The sequence below is a fragment of the Protomyctophum parallelum genome (genome assembly GCF_964188405.1).
Source record: "Protomyctophum parallelum genome assembly, chromosome: 1".
In the NCBI taxonomy this organism is placed as follows: Eukaryota; Metazoa; Chordata; class Actinopteri; order Myctophiformes; family Myctophidae; genus Protomyctophum; species Protomyctophum parallelum.
Window position 1 is genome coordinate 92,906,970 of NC_139697.1, and position 12,449 is coordinate 92,919,418.

General features: G+C 45.5%; 1 protein-coding gene across 2 annotated transcripts in view; it reads right to left on the reverse strand.

The window, feature by feature from the left end:
* gemin5 (gem (nuclear organelle) associated protein 5) overlaps positions 1–12,449 on the reverse strand; it is a 31,985-nt gene that overhangs the window by 18,786 nt on the left and 750 nt on the right. Inside the window, exons 2-13 of one of the 2 annotated variants that reach the window (XM_083772548.1) lie at positions 11,327–11,481; positions 10,281–10,462; positions 9,622–9,776; positions 8,680–8,790; positions 8,050–8,179; positions 7,500–7,665; positions 6,715–6,927; positions 5,880–5,965; positions 5,593–5,675; positions 3,156–3,292; positions 2,249–2,322; positions 942–1,123 (exon numbers count right to left, since the gene is read on the reverse strand). In XM_083772548.1, coding sequence (XP_083628674.1) covers positions 942–1,123; positions 2,249–2,322; positions 3,156–3,292; positions 5,593–5,675; positions 5,880–5,965; positions 6,715–6,927; positions 7,500–7,665; positions 8,050–8,179; positions 8,680–8,790; positions 9,622–9,776; positions 10,281–10,462; positions 11,327–11,481 — 1,674 coding nt within the window. Of the gene's footprint in view, positions 1–941; positions 1,124–2,248; positions 2,323–3,155; positions 3,293–5,592; positions 5,676–5,879; positions 5,966–6,714; positions 6,928–7,499; positions 7,666–8,049; positions 8,180–8,679; positions 8,791–9,621; positions 9,777–10,280; positions 10,463–11,326; positions 11,482–12,449 lie in introns of those variants that run through there. The other variant, XM_083772549.1, reaches the window with a different exon arrangement.

The window sequence follows — 12,449 nt, forward strand, 5'->3', positions numbered from 1 at the left end:
GGACTAGTAAATGGGTTAAGTATTTTTACCTTCTTGACCAAAGTACTGAAGTCGTGTGCGGTGTCCACCACTGCTTCACTATGGTACTAATGTGGTTTCCATAATAAACAATAAACGCTGGCTCTGCCAGCTGCTAGCCTCCCGTGTGGCCAATTTATGAAAAAGCCTTCCAGTATTATTATGCACCACTTAACCAATTCTGAACGGGAACCCATTTTGGTGTTAGCATCATGTCATGCTTTGGCTATTGAAAAATAGCAGACCTACAAGCTCGTAGCGCGCCACTCGGTGCTATTTTTTGAAAAATCGAAGAACGACTGACATTTTTTAGAATCTGATCTCAGGTCAGAATGGGTTAATCAGACCAGTGTGTGTCCAGTGGAAACCTCGTATGAATCTGATCTCAGGTCAGAATGGGTTAAAACACTCCTGTCCAAAGTCCAGCCGAGGGGCCAGTCGTGGCACGATGGCAGATTGTATATGGCCCTCGGCTTCCTTCCTAAAATATAATATTCATGACCCGCGAATATAGTAAAGTTCCTGAGCTTTTTGAAAAAAAGAAAAAAAAAAGGTTGGATACATGATATTTTTTTGGTTAAAAATGGAATGCGACAAAAACTTTAAAAATAAATCGCCATGAATTCAAGGCTTCGTGGGGTGTGTATTTGATAGAAAACAGTCTTTTTTAAAACTCCTTTAAACTGTTGACCCGATGGACAAGACATTCGAGCACAGCCAAGTTCAGCCAACGTCTGATCGGTTCAAACACGCATTGTGTCAATAAACGGTGCATGTGAGAGCTAAAATAAAACGAGGAGCCCTGACTCAGTTACATCGGTAGACATTAGAGGCCAAATGTAGGCCATATCAGTAGCCGATATATCGGCCGGGGCACTAGAACCCTTGCAGTAGTCCCCGGTGTAATGCTTGTAGGAGCTGACCTATGACGGAGCGCAGGTCGTGCACGTAGACGACGGCGTTGGTGGACCCAGAGGCCAGCAGGAAGTGGTGCTGAGGCTGCGGGCCGTGGTCGCCGTGCCAACGCAGGCAGTTGATGATCTTGTGATGCTGCTGGATGCTGCAGAGCTGCTTCAGACTGGGAGCCTTGTACACGTCTATGGAACTATAGAAAACAACACAGCTGCTTCAGACTGGGAGCCTCGTACACGTCTATGGAACTATAGAAAACAACACAGCTGCTTCAGACTGGGAGCCTCGTACACGTCTATGGAACTAGAAAACAAATAAGAAATAAAGCAAACACACAACGTGGGTTTCTGCGTGGGGTTGGTTGAGTGGAGGAGCTAATTATTCAATACATCGATTACATGATACCAATTCCATAATTGGTCAATTCTAGCAATATTTATCAGTGTTACCGGCACTATCAATTTCTCATTTACAACAATGAAACTTTTTAACAACAAATAGTATTTATAACATATTATGACCCACAATATTATAAAGTTACATCTTTGAATAACAATCATCCTTCCATAAATGTATTGACTCAGGAGGGTCCCTACTAAGGCCTTGACATACATTAGACAATGAGTTTCATCCTGGCATTTGCCAAGGCAGAACTGCCAGTCAAAGTGAAGACTGGCCAATCAAAGCGCGTCCTCGCCAGACATGCTTGCAGAGACTCATGTGTAATGAAGTCAAAAGGGCGTTTCAAACAGGAAGCGAGGAACGCAGGCGTTGTTTCCTGGATCAACGACAGGTCTGCTACAGGTCTGCTCAAGAGGGGCACGAAAAAGAAAAAAAAGCGAAACAGAATCCAGGTCTAGTGAGACGCGGACGTGTGCACGAAACGAGCATGCGCGCAACAAATTCACGGGACCATGCTCGGGTAAATACGCTTGCATTGTCGCACCACGACTGCTCCACGCAAAAACGCAGGTCTCATTGAAAACGAACTATATGCGCGTTAAATCGCTTCACGTTTGAAAGGCCATAAAGACATTGGCTCTTATATTATTCGTGTCCAAAGTGGCCACAGATACCGTAAACTACACAATGCTGCTTTAAAACGAGTGTTAAACATCTCTATAGTCATATAAATCATTGTATCTGTTAGTGTTTGTGAACAGGTCTCAGGTCAAACATCTAAGCGCAGAGATAGAGAGTGTTTGTGAACAGGTGTCAGGTCAAACATCTAAGGGCAGAGATAGAGGCACATATTACAGCAACACTGATCACACTCAACACTGAAGATGTCATGATACGATTAACACGCGTGTCTCACCCGTCCTCGTTGCCGATGGCGACCACGCTGTTGTCTGGCTTCCAGCTGATGTCGGTGTGTGCAGACAGTTTGTGCTGCAGGAAGAGACACAGAAAGCTGGTTACAGTGGTGGGAAAGGAAAGGTACTCATAATGTGTTACTTAAGTAAAAGTATTATTATTAGGGGTGCACGATTATGAAATTGTGACCGATTATTTGCAGGGTCATATCTGACCGATTCTGACCGATTCCGATATTATACAGAGGACCACAATGGAAACAAGCCTAGGCCCTATAGGGGCTTGACCCAAAGCCTGTTAATAAAGTATTCAATCAATCAATAAATAGCATAATACTTTTCCAAGTGTCTGTTTTCACAACTGAATGACTGAGATGAGTACACAAATTAAATGTAGATTTTTTGCTGGTGAAAATTATTCTGAGACCATTCCGATACCGATATAGTATTTCTATGGTAAATATGGCATATATATATGCCTATATGCTAGCGATTAATCGTGCATCCCTAAAAAGTATCAATACTTAAATGGTCAATTCTAAATTTACTTGAGCAAAAGTACAAAAGTATTGGTATCAAAATGTACTTAAAGTACTAAAAGTATAAAGTACTCATTATGCCGAATGTCCCATTTTCAAATCAATTTGTTTAAATAAAAATATATATATTTTAAAAGTAGCCCATCTACAAGCTCTCAATGCATCTCGCTGCGATGCCTTAGTTCTACTGGATCTCGCCAGTCTAGCAGTCCCTCCCTAACATTTACATCTAGTTTTGATTTGTTGACAAAATTGTATTTAGTTTTTGTCATCGTAGCTTAGTAGTTTGTATTTAGTTTCGTCAGGGGGTGGGGGAGGAGGGTAGTCGACATACTCTTGACTGGTGGCATCTGGTCACTGTGGCTCTCACCTTGATGCCGTTGGTGTCCTTGATGAGTTTGTCCACCTCAGCTGCGTCTCCAGACAGGTTCCAGGGGTCGTGCTGCAGGATGTTGCCCTCGCCTGCACAGCTGTACAGAGTGTGGGACGGGCGGTCCGCGGAGCCGCCTGGAGGTCACACACAGTTACACACACACACACACACACACACAGTTATACTTCTGTGCACATCAGCAATTTATGATAACGAAGAAAAACAAATCAACTACTGTAGGTGCTCAGTGGAGGTGTGGATGGTGCTACAAAGATCAAAGGGATAGCACAAGAAAGAGCAGCGATCCGAGCACTCAAAACGGTAAAAAAAAAAAAAGAAGAAAAAAAAGGAGAGGGCGGATAATGCCGGATATAAAAAAGGGTACTTTATTAAAGTTTAAAACATGTTGGTGTTTGAAACTTTAATAAAGTACCATGATTTTACATCCGCCCGCTCCTGTTTTAACCGTGCTGGGATTGCCACTCTCTCTTGTCATGATGACAATAAAGTATCCGCATGCTTAAAGTGAACGGCACATCGAATGGCAAAGCAACAGGAAAAGTGATTTTAATGTTGTTTAATGCAACCAGATAGGACTTTTCTGTTTGGATGTATGGGCTGTCAAGGCCAGAAAGTATATATATATATTTTTTATCCCACGATTTTGTAACCCATTTTTCACCCCTGTGTCAGTCATCTAATGTGATCCTGGGCTCTACACACCCTCCACCAACCTAGTCCCCCATATATGGGGGACAAGGGGAGAGCAACGGACTTGAACTCATGCTTCCTTCATGCCTGAGTGTCCAAGTTGCTCCTTTACACCTGACAGGGGGGAGTTTCCCTGGTTGGACGTAGCGCGTGGAAGGAACACGTTATTCCAACCAGTTCCTTTCCCCTCCATCAGGCGCCCCGGCTGGCCAGGGGGAGGCAGTTTAGTGACCAGGATTACTGCATGTTTTTTGTGAGGGTACCTACCCTAGGGGACACGGGGAGAACATGCAAACTCCACACAGAAAGGCCCTTTCGCCAACCCCGCCTTCGGGTATGGGCACTGATGACGCGGAGGAGGAAATACGCCGCCAGCACCCACAGCGTCCCGAGCGGGAATCGAACCCAGGACCTTCTAGCTGTGAGGCGACAGCACTACCAACTGTGCCACCGTGCCCCAAGAAAGTAATTTTTTGCCACTCATTAGGCATTCCTGCATAACTTCCGTTTGATGATGATGTCACGTGCATACCCTCTATTGTATAAATGCCACGTGTGTGCTTTTTTGTGAGCTTGTAGACCAGCTATTTGCACTATTCACGCACACACGTATTTATTGTGTTTGCGTGTGCTGTACAATACATCTGCATGTAAAATTTGACATTGACAGGGTTAACGGTGCCAGAGATTAGCTGTTCACAGACGGACGGATGGACGGACGGACACACACACACACACACACACACACACGGACGGAGTGCAAAACATACTCTCTCCCCATACCTTCGGCCTGGTGGTGACAACTAAACTAAAATGTTAGGAAGGGACTAGTGGACAAGTCATTTTACAATTAGTTGCATGCTGAAAATAGCCGATCTACAAGCTCACAACGCGTTGCAAAAACCTTGCATCTCCGTTTTTTTTGCCCCCATAAATTAATTCATGCCTTAGTAGTTTGTCACACTACAGCGTGTCAGCGCTTGTGACTAAAATAGCAACTATATTGGATCCATTGGATGGTTCTAATTTTTCTTCCATTTCCTTGAAAAGTAAAAGTTTTGGACATACACGTTTTTCACCCGACGTTAATGACGTTAGTGCTTTCTGTGTCCCTGCATCTCATAACTCCCAAGGGGCTCTCAAGAATCACTAACCAGGCGTCACCTCGAGAGGACGGAACACGAGTGCAACTGAAGTGCGAGCTGAAGCCGTGCAAGCATCGTAGCAAACAAATTAGCAGCATCCCTTTGTTAGGTTTTTCAAGCACGTCAGCTAATTTTCTCTCCTCTGCCCTGCACGGTGGCGACGACAATTACGTTTTCTTTTCTTTACGGCCGTGACTGATGCCGCTAATCAAAATGTCATCCGGTGACAGCTGGTGAAAATTAACTCCGCAAACATCTTGATTTTTGCCCCACGAGTAGCTCAGAGGGAAGAAGTGAGGTGTAAGCGCTTTTAGGGAGCTCTGCCTAATTAGTGGCGAGTAGATTAGTGTGTGTGTGTGTGTGTGTGTGTGTGTGTGTGTGTGTGTGTGTGTGCGCGCGCGCGCGCGCGCGCGCGCGCTAGTTCCGTCTTTCGCTGACTCACTAGCTTTTGTTTCTTGGCCATATTCTCCTGAACTCTCTGTCTTTTTGTTTGTCGTCGTTGTCATTTCTGCTGGCTCAGATTTATTCCGGTGTGAAACCAGACCAGGGTGACAGTCGTTGTTCATTAGTGAACTTACCGAAAGACATGGGAGGGACGGGGGGGCCCCAGGCCAGCGAGTACACCGTCTTACGGTGGTAGGAGCTGGACACGTGGGGAGGCCTTAGAAGAGGACAAGAAACATAACGCTTTAGAAAATAACGGTTTAGTCAGCAGTTGACTCAAACGAAACAATATGCTACCTCGCATCCCTCTGCCTCCATTCATCGCTTCCATTATCATGTTACAAAATACAGATGGTTAACAAAATGTTTTAAAAGAAAAACAATCATAGTCATCAAAATAAGCAGATTATCCTATCCTTACTTGTTGGCGAAGGCATCGTAGATGCCGACTTTACCGTCATCCGTCCCGAAAGCCAGAGATCCTTCTTTCTTTGGATGCCAGGCCAGCTGGAAACGACAAAGGAAATGTAATTACTAATAACACAAATATTAACTTAATAGAACATTTGTACTAAAGCTCGTCTTTCTGTTAAGAGAGCGCCGATTTTCAACGTTATCGTCATAGAAGTAGTCATTCCTGTGTAAGTGCTCCGTGTCTCAGAGGTGAGGATTGGACAGTTAGGTTTAGAAACGTTACTGTAATGGCATCTTCGGTGGTCACTGGTCATTTCAAGATTCCAAACAAGATATCCATCCAAACTTTACAGTAAGAAGAAGGCTGCGGTTTCTATTGGCTTGGAATCCCCACTGATGGTCTCATTGGTGGGCAGGTTTCTGAAATGTCCAAGGCCCACCAATGAGACACAGAGTGAGTAGACGGAAATGGTGGCATCTTATAATAGTGAGGACCAGTTACATGAAGGTTGAAAAAAGGTGTATCTGCCATCCGGCAGCCTGGCCTCCCTATTTGACTATGTAATAGGCAAAAGCTCACAATGTGATGCATAGATGGGCTATTTTTATAAGTATAAAATAGGGCTGAAGTGGTTAAAACTGCTAGACTACTCATTAATTGGAGTTTGCATGTTCAAATCATCGCTATGGAGTGATCAGTCAATCAAATCATCGCTAAAAGTCACACAAACACACAAAGGCTGGGCATAGGAAAGAAGCATTTCCTGTCATGCATTTCCTTCGAACCCCGAACAAACTGGTTTTTCCCTCGTCTGCATCAAAAGCTGGACTTGAACCCTTACCGCTGTGACCTTGGACTTGATGCCTTGCCAGAAGGTGCGGGTTTCGTACACGTTCTGGAGGGACATGGTGCTCCACACCCGGATCATGTTGTCCCCCGTGCCCAGGGCCAGGCAGCCGGTGGCCACGGGGGAGAAGGTGAGGGCGTAGACGAAGCCCCCCAGCGTGGGCAGGGTCCAGAGGCAGTCCAGAGAGGACAGGTCCCAGCACTTGACCTGCCAACACACAGCAGGGATGGAAAAGTTCAATAAACTAATCCATTTAATCGACTAGGAAAAATAAGCGGAAAGGAAGCTCAGCTGAACACGAGGGTAATAAGGAAGTGATTTCCAGCACTGTACCCATTTTGGGTACAGTGCTGTACAGTGCTTTGGGCATTATGTTATGCTTTAGCCATTGACAAATAGCAGATCTACAAGCTCATAGCGCGCCACCGAGTGGCGCGCTACGAGCTTGTAGGTCTGCTATTTTTGAAAAATCGAAGAACGACTGACACAGCTTTTTCAGAAAACTGTCAGGATGTAGAAGACATTTTTAGAATCTGATCTCAGGTCAGAATGGGTTAAAGGCCTAGAGTGGTTTTCAACCAGTGGTACCGGTGGTCCTTGAGGGGGTTCCAGGTGGTCCCCAGCTATATGATGGAGTTGGTAACCAAATGGGCCCTTATTAGATATTTCACTCTTGCGACAGAGCGTAAAATTACACCAAATACGGCCTAATTAACGAACAGCGGGTAGTGCCATGGCATAGCGTGGCGCGCAAGCTAGGGCCCCACCCAGTGTCTTACCTCTCTGTCCATGGAGGTGCTGAACAGCAGCTCTCTGCCGTCCTGCAGGCACACAGAGCTCATGTTGAAGACGATGCGAGTGTGATTCTGTCCCTCTGACGAGGAACCCAGCAACGTCCACTTCTGCTTCCCCGTCTTGGTCAGGTCCCACAGAACCAGCTCTCCACTGCACGCGAGCAGACACGCGCGCACACACACACACACACACACACACAGTAAATGTATGAATTCATGCTCACACAACACACCCAAACAGAATAAATGGACACGTATAGACACCCAACCCTGCCCTGAACACACACACTGAACATACTCAAACACATACATAGGCATAAGTACATGGGCAGGATCGAGAGCATATGAGTGACGTGGAGTGGCAGGATATTGAATTGTTCGTGGAGCGGGTTTTGAAATGGGTCGGAGCGGCTTCGGAGAAAGGACCGCCTGCCAATTGAGAATGCCTGGTCGCAGGGACAGACACAGAGACATGTGCTTCGGGTTTCGGACACGCAGAAAGACTTTATCTGTGTGTGTGTGTGTGTGTGTGCACCTGAAGCATGTGGACAGCAGCTGCGTGGGTCTTCCTTTGGGCCAGTGGACACTGAGCCACAGCCTCTCTTTGACAGTGGGGTCCACTGACCCTCGCCTCTTCAGAAAGGGCAACTTCAGGGTCATCACACCTGGGGAGGGCACACATAAAAGTACTGAATGATTGATTTACATTTGTATTGACAAAACTGCTAAAAAGGAAAATGAAATTCACTTTTCCTCTGGCTTACCATTAACCTCAACTAATAACAGCCTCAAACTAGTTAAAAATGCAGCAGCAGCTGGGGTCCGAACTCCGAACTAGAACAAGACAATTCGACCCCATCATCCCAGTCTTCAATCTCTCTACACTGGTTTGCCAAAACAAGCCAGAGCGGTTTCAACAAGGTGCTCCTCTTGACCTAGAAAACCCAATCTAGCTAGCCTAATATCTAGCCTAATTTCACCCTAGCTATTCCATATATTTTAACTGAATCAAATGTTTGGACTGGTTTTAGCTTATTGTGTTTTTGTATCTGTTTTTTAATTATTATTCCTGTCTAGCCTACAGACCTAGAACAGAGATCCCTTGGGGTGACGATGCACCACAAACAAATCTAATTAAAAAAACGGAAATGTAACCATATCTCACCTTTGCCCCTGGCCGTGCTCCAGATTCTGATCGTCTGGTCTTTGCTCCCAGAAGCCAGAAAACCTCCCGTCTCCTCCCTCTTCTCCTCTCCGTGCAACTCTCCATTTGTTGCTAAATAAGAAAAAACAAAAGATGTTTAGATAAAAATCACACTGGTAAAAGGAGTGAGGGGCGCTCATATCATCATACATCATCACATTCCTTGCTCAGCCGGTTGGATCATTCCCCTACTAACTCGTCTTTTCCTGTCTCTCTTCGCACTTTCAAAGTAAAATAAAGGCTCATTCACAACACTGTGCTGGAGAGCGCCGTACGTAGACTTATATACTGTAAGCAGATAAGGACTCCCGCTACCATCCCGGGCTGGTAACATGACGGACAGAGAGCGGCAAAGACATGTCTTGTTGAAACCATGAAGCGTATCAAGCACCACATTGGGGATTTCCTTTGAATCCGGATGCTACCTCTGTGTCTCATTAGTTATTGCTAAGTATGTACCAACATGTATTTTTAAGAAGAATTTTCTAAAACATTAGGTTATGTTTTAGAATGCGTTTTTAGAATCGGGCCTGAGGTCTAAATGGGTTAAGACGACCACCTCCAACCTACAGTATGTGAAGGTGTCACATCCCTGACACTGATGCGTTGTTTCAGCAAGAGATTGGTGTTAGCGGGAAAACACAGTAGTAGACCTCATTTTTTCTAATGGATAGCACAGTAGAGAGAGAGAGACAGGCAATAGATGTTATGCGCGTGACATAATCATCATATCAGAAGTTATGCAGGAACGCCTACTGAGTGGCAAAAAACCACCAGGCTCGGGAATCGAACTCTGAACACATCGTCAGGCATCAAGGCCTAAGTGGTACGCGCCTTACGCACTCAACAAAGTACACATGGTTTAAGTGGGTTAAGCGAGTGCACCTGATCATAATGACCTACCTGTGACGTCATCAGGCCGGGCAACGTACAACCTCTCCTCATTGGCCGACGGGGACCAGGAGAGGGCGTGGATCTCGTCCTCATGGCCTCGCAGGCGGTGGAGCACCTCCCCTTTCTTGCTGATGTCCATCAGCACGATCATCCCGTCTTTGTAGCTGAGACAGGAAGTGACATCATTCAGCGAGGAACACAGTGACAGCAAGCCGTTTATGGTAAGCGACTCTCAACATGTGGACTGAGGCCCACTGGTGGGCCCCGAGGATATTGCAAGTGGGCCCCCAAATGATTGACAAAAGATTAAGAATCTCATGACAATGTAGCAACAATATAAAAATCACACTTGTGTGAAGTGAGCAGTGCATTTCATCAAAAATGATGACGTCTGATGATGTCAACAACCTGATGTCCAATCATATTAGCACAGACAGACGTACACACAAAGCTGTGCATAGGAGCGGCTGCACCGCTCAAAACAAGTCTGCCCTTCTGTCAAATCTCTAGGGGCATTTGCATGTGCCACAGTGCCACTGGCAGGGAAATATTTTCAGATGGGGGTCCAGTCCACCGCCAAATGCATACTAATTTGGGGATCCTCGACATGAATAAAAAAGAACCACTGGATGAAATGATTTCGTGAGAAGATGTGTGCGGCTCCTCACCCCACAGCCACCAGGTTCCAGGCGTGAGGGGAACAGGACAGGCAGAAGACGGTCCGGGGCTCTGGGAAGAAGCTGAGGGTGTCCCCGGTGTGGTACCAGTGACACACCACGATGCCCTTCTCGTCCCCAGACACCACCAGGTTCTTGTCCACGGGAGACCACTGGACGGCTGTCATGGTGTTCTGGACAACAATGACACACAGTTCAAGTCCAAACTTGACGCAAAAGAGGTGTGCGTGCGTTTATATGTGTGTGTGTGTGTGTGTGTGTGTGTGTGTGTATTGTGTAAGGGGGGAAAGGTGCTGGATTAAGACGACAGTGAAGGAATGTGAAAATGTGCAGGCATTATTTATACATTTCTATGACACTATTATAAAAAGGTTGAGTTAACGTGTCGCCACCTCGCACCTTATGTCTAACCTCATGTATCTGCTGGCCTAGATATGCATTTCTTTTTTATTTGTTTTATTAGTATATTGTCTCTTTATTGCCTTGAGCTGTCACTCCGTCTCCTTTGTATAACTGCTCCCCTCGTCTTCTTTCTAATCTAAATAACAAAATGGTGGAGCAATGCACAAAAGCTTATTTCACCAACTTTTTATACTGCGACGTGACAATAAAGTTGACTTGACTGTAGGACCTTAGGAGTTATTGGCCACATCGTGAAATGGCTGTTCAGTCACACTAACTAACCCATTAGTGTGACCATTTTGGGCGGGAACCCCTTTTGGTGTTTTAAGCATCACGTTATGCTTTAGCTGTTGAAAAATAGCAGATCTACAAGCTACGAGCTTGTAGGTCTGCTATTTTTGGAAAAATGTGAGAATGTGCACGCAAATCTTTGAATTCTTCAGAGTGAACGTTTAGAAGACATTTTGTAGAATATAGTGTCAGGCCAAAATGGGCTAACCGACACACTGACGTACTTACGTACATACATACGTACGTACGTACATACATAAGTACGGGTGGGAGCTAAAACACAGTCTCCAGCCTGGCGGAGACAATAAACAGGTGGCACAGACGAGGAATACAAAGTAGCTCACCTGGTGCGGCGAATGTTCCTTCAAGAGCACCTTGTCGTCTGCGTCCCAGAACTTAATGGTGCCGTCATCAGAGCAGCTGACACACAGCTGGCTCTGTCCTGCATGCTGGCTGAAGGAGAAGCCCGACACCCTCTCTCTGTGACCTACCAGCTCACCTGGAACACACAAACAAAATCATTTTTTTAATTCCAAGAACTCCACAGTTCCCCTAACCCCCATCAAGTATATAATATATATATATACTTGTTATTCAATCAAAATGTACAGATGTGTGTTAGCGGGCAGTTTAATTAAGACCAATGAGAAAATGTATTGACTATGGGTTCACACTTGCTCTCAAATCAGGCCCAGTCAGGCAACCTAAAAGTGAAAGCGAACTCCACCTGCCCGAAGGTTTTATTGACCTGCCAGGGGGAGGTGGGCAACCCTTAACCCATTCTGACCTGAGATCAGATTAATACGAGGTTTCCACTGGCCACACACTGGTCTGATTAAACCCATTCTGACCTGAGATCAGATTAAAAAAATGTCAGTCGTTCTTCGATTTTTCAAAAATAGCAGACCTACAAGCTCATATCGCGCCACTCGGTGGCGCGATATGAGCTTGTAGATCTGCTATTTTTCAATAGATAACGCATAACATGATGCTAACACCAAAATGGGTGCCCGGTCAGAATTGGTTAAGGCTCATACATAGTCTGGATTTTCGGTGGTGGGGTGACCACCGAACTACAACATGACGTCACGAGCCGCGGTGAAGAGCAAACCACCACCACCGCTCCAGCCCTTCTCTCTGTTTTTACTCACCACCACTCAACGTTATTTTGCGGTGGTCAGCTCACCACCGAAAATCCAGACTATGAACAGGCCTTTATAGTGTCAACGCCTATTCTGCACTAAATGTAATCAACAACAAACTGTTCTAGGACCTTTAAGATGGTACACATTGGGACAGAGACCAAACATACATTGATTGATTGATTGAAGAATGTATTGACAGTTTGCAGAACTCAATACAATAACTGGGGGTCATATCAAACTGGGGGCCATCCCTTGATGATAAACAGGTTTACTTATAGGTTAGAGCAGTGGTTCTCAAGCTTTTTCATGTCAAGGACCCCCA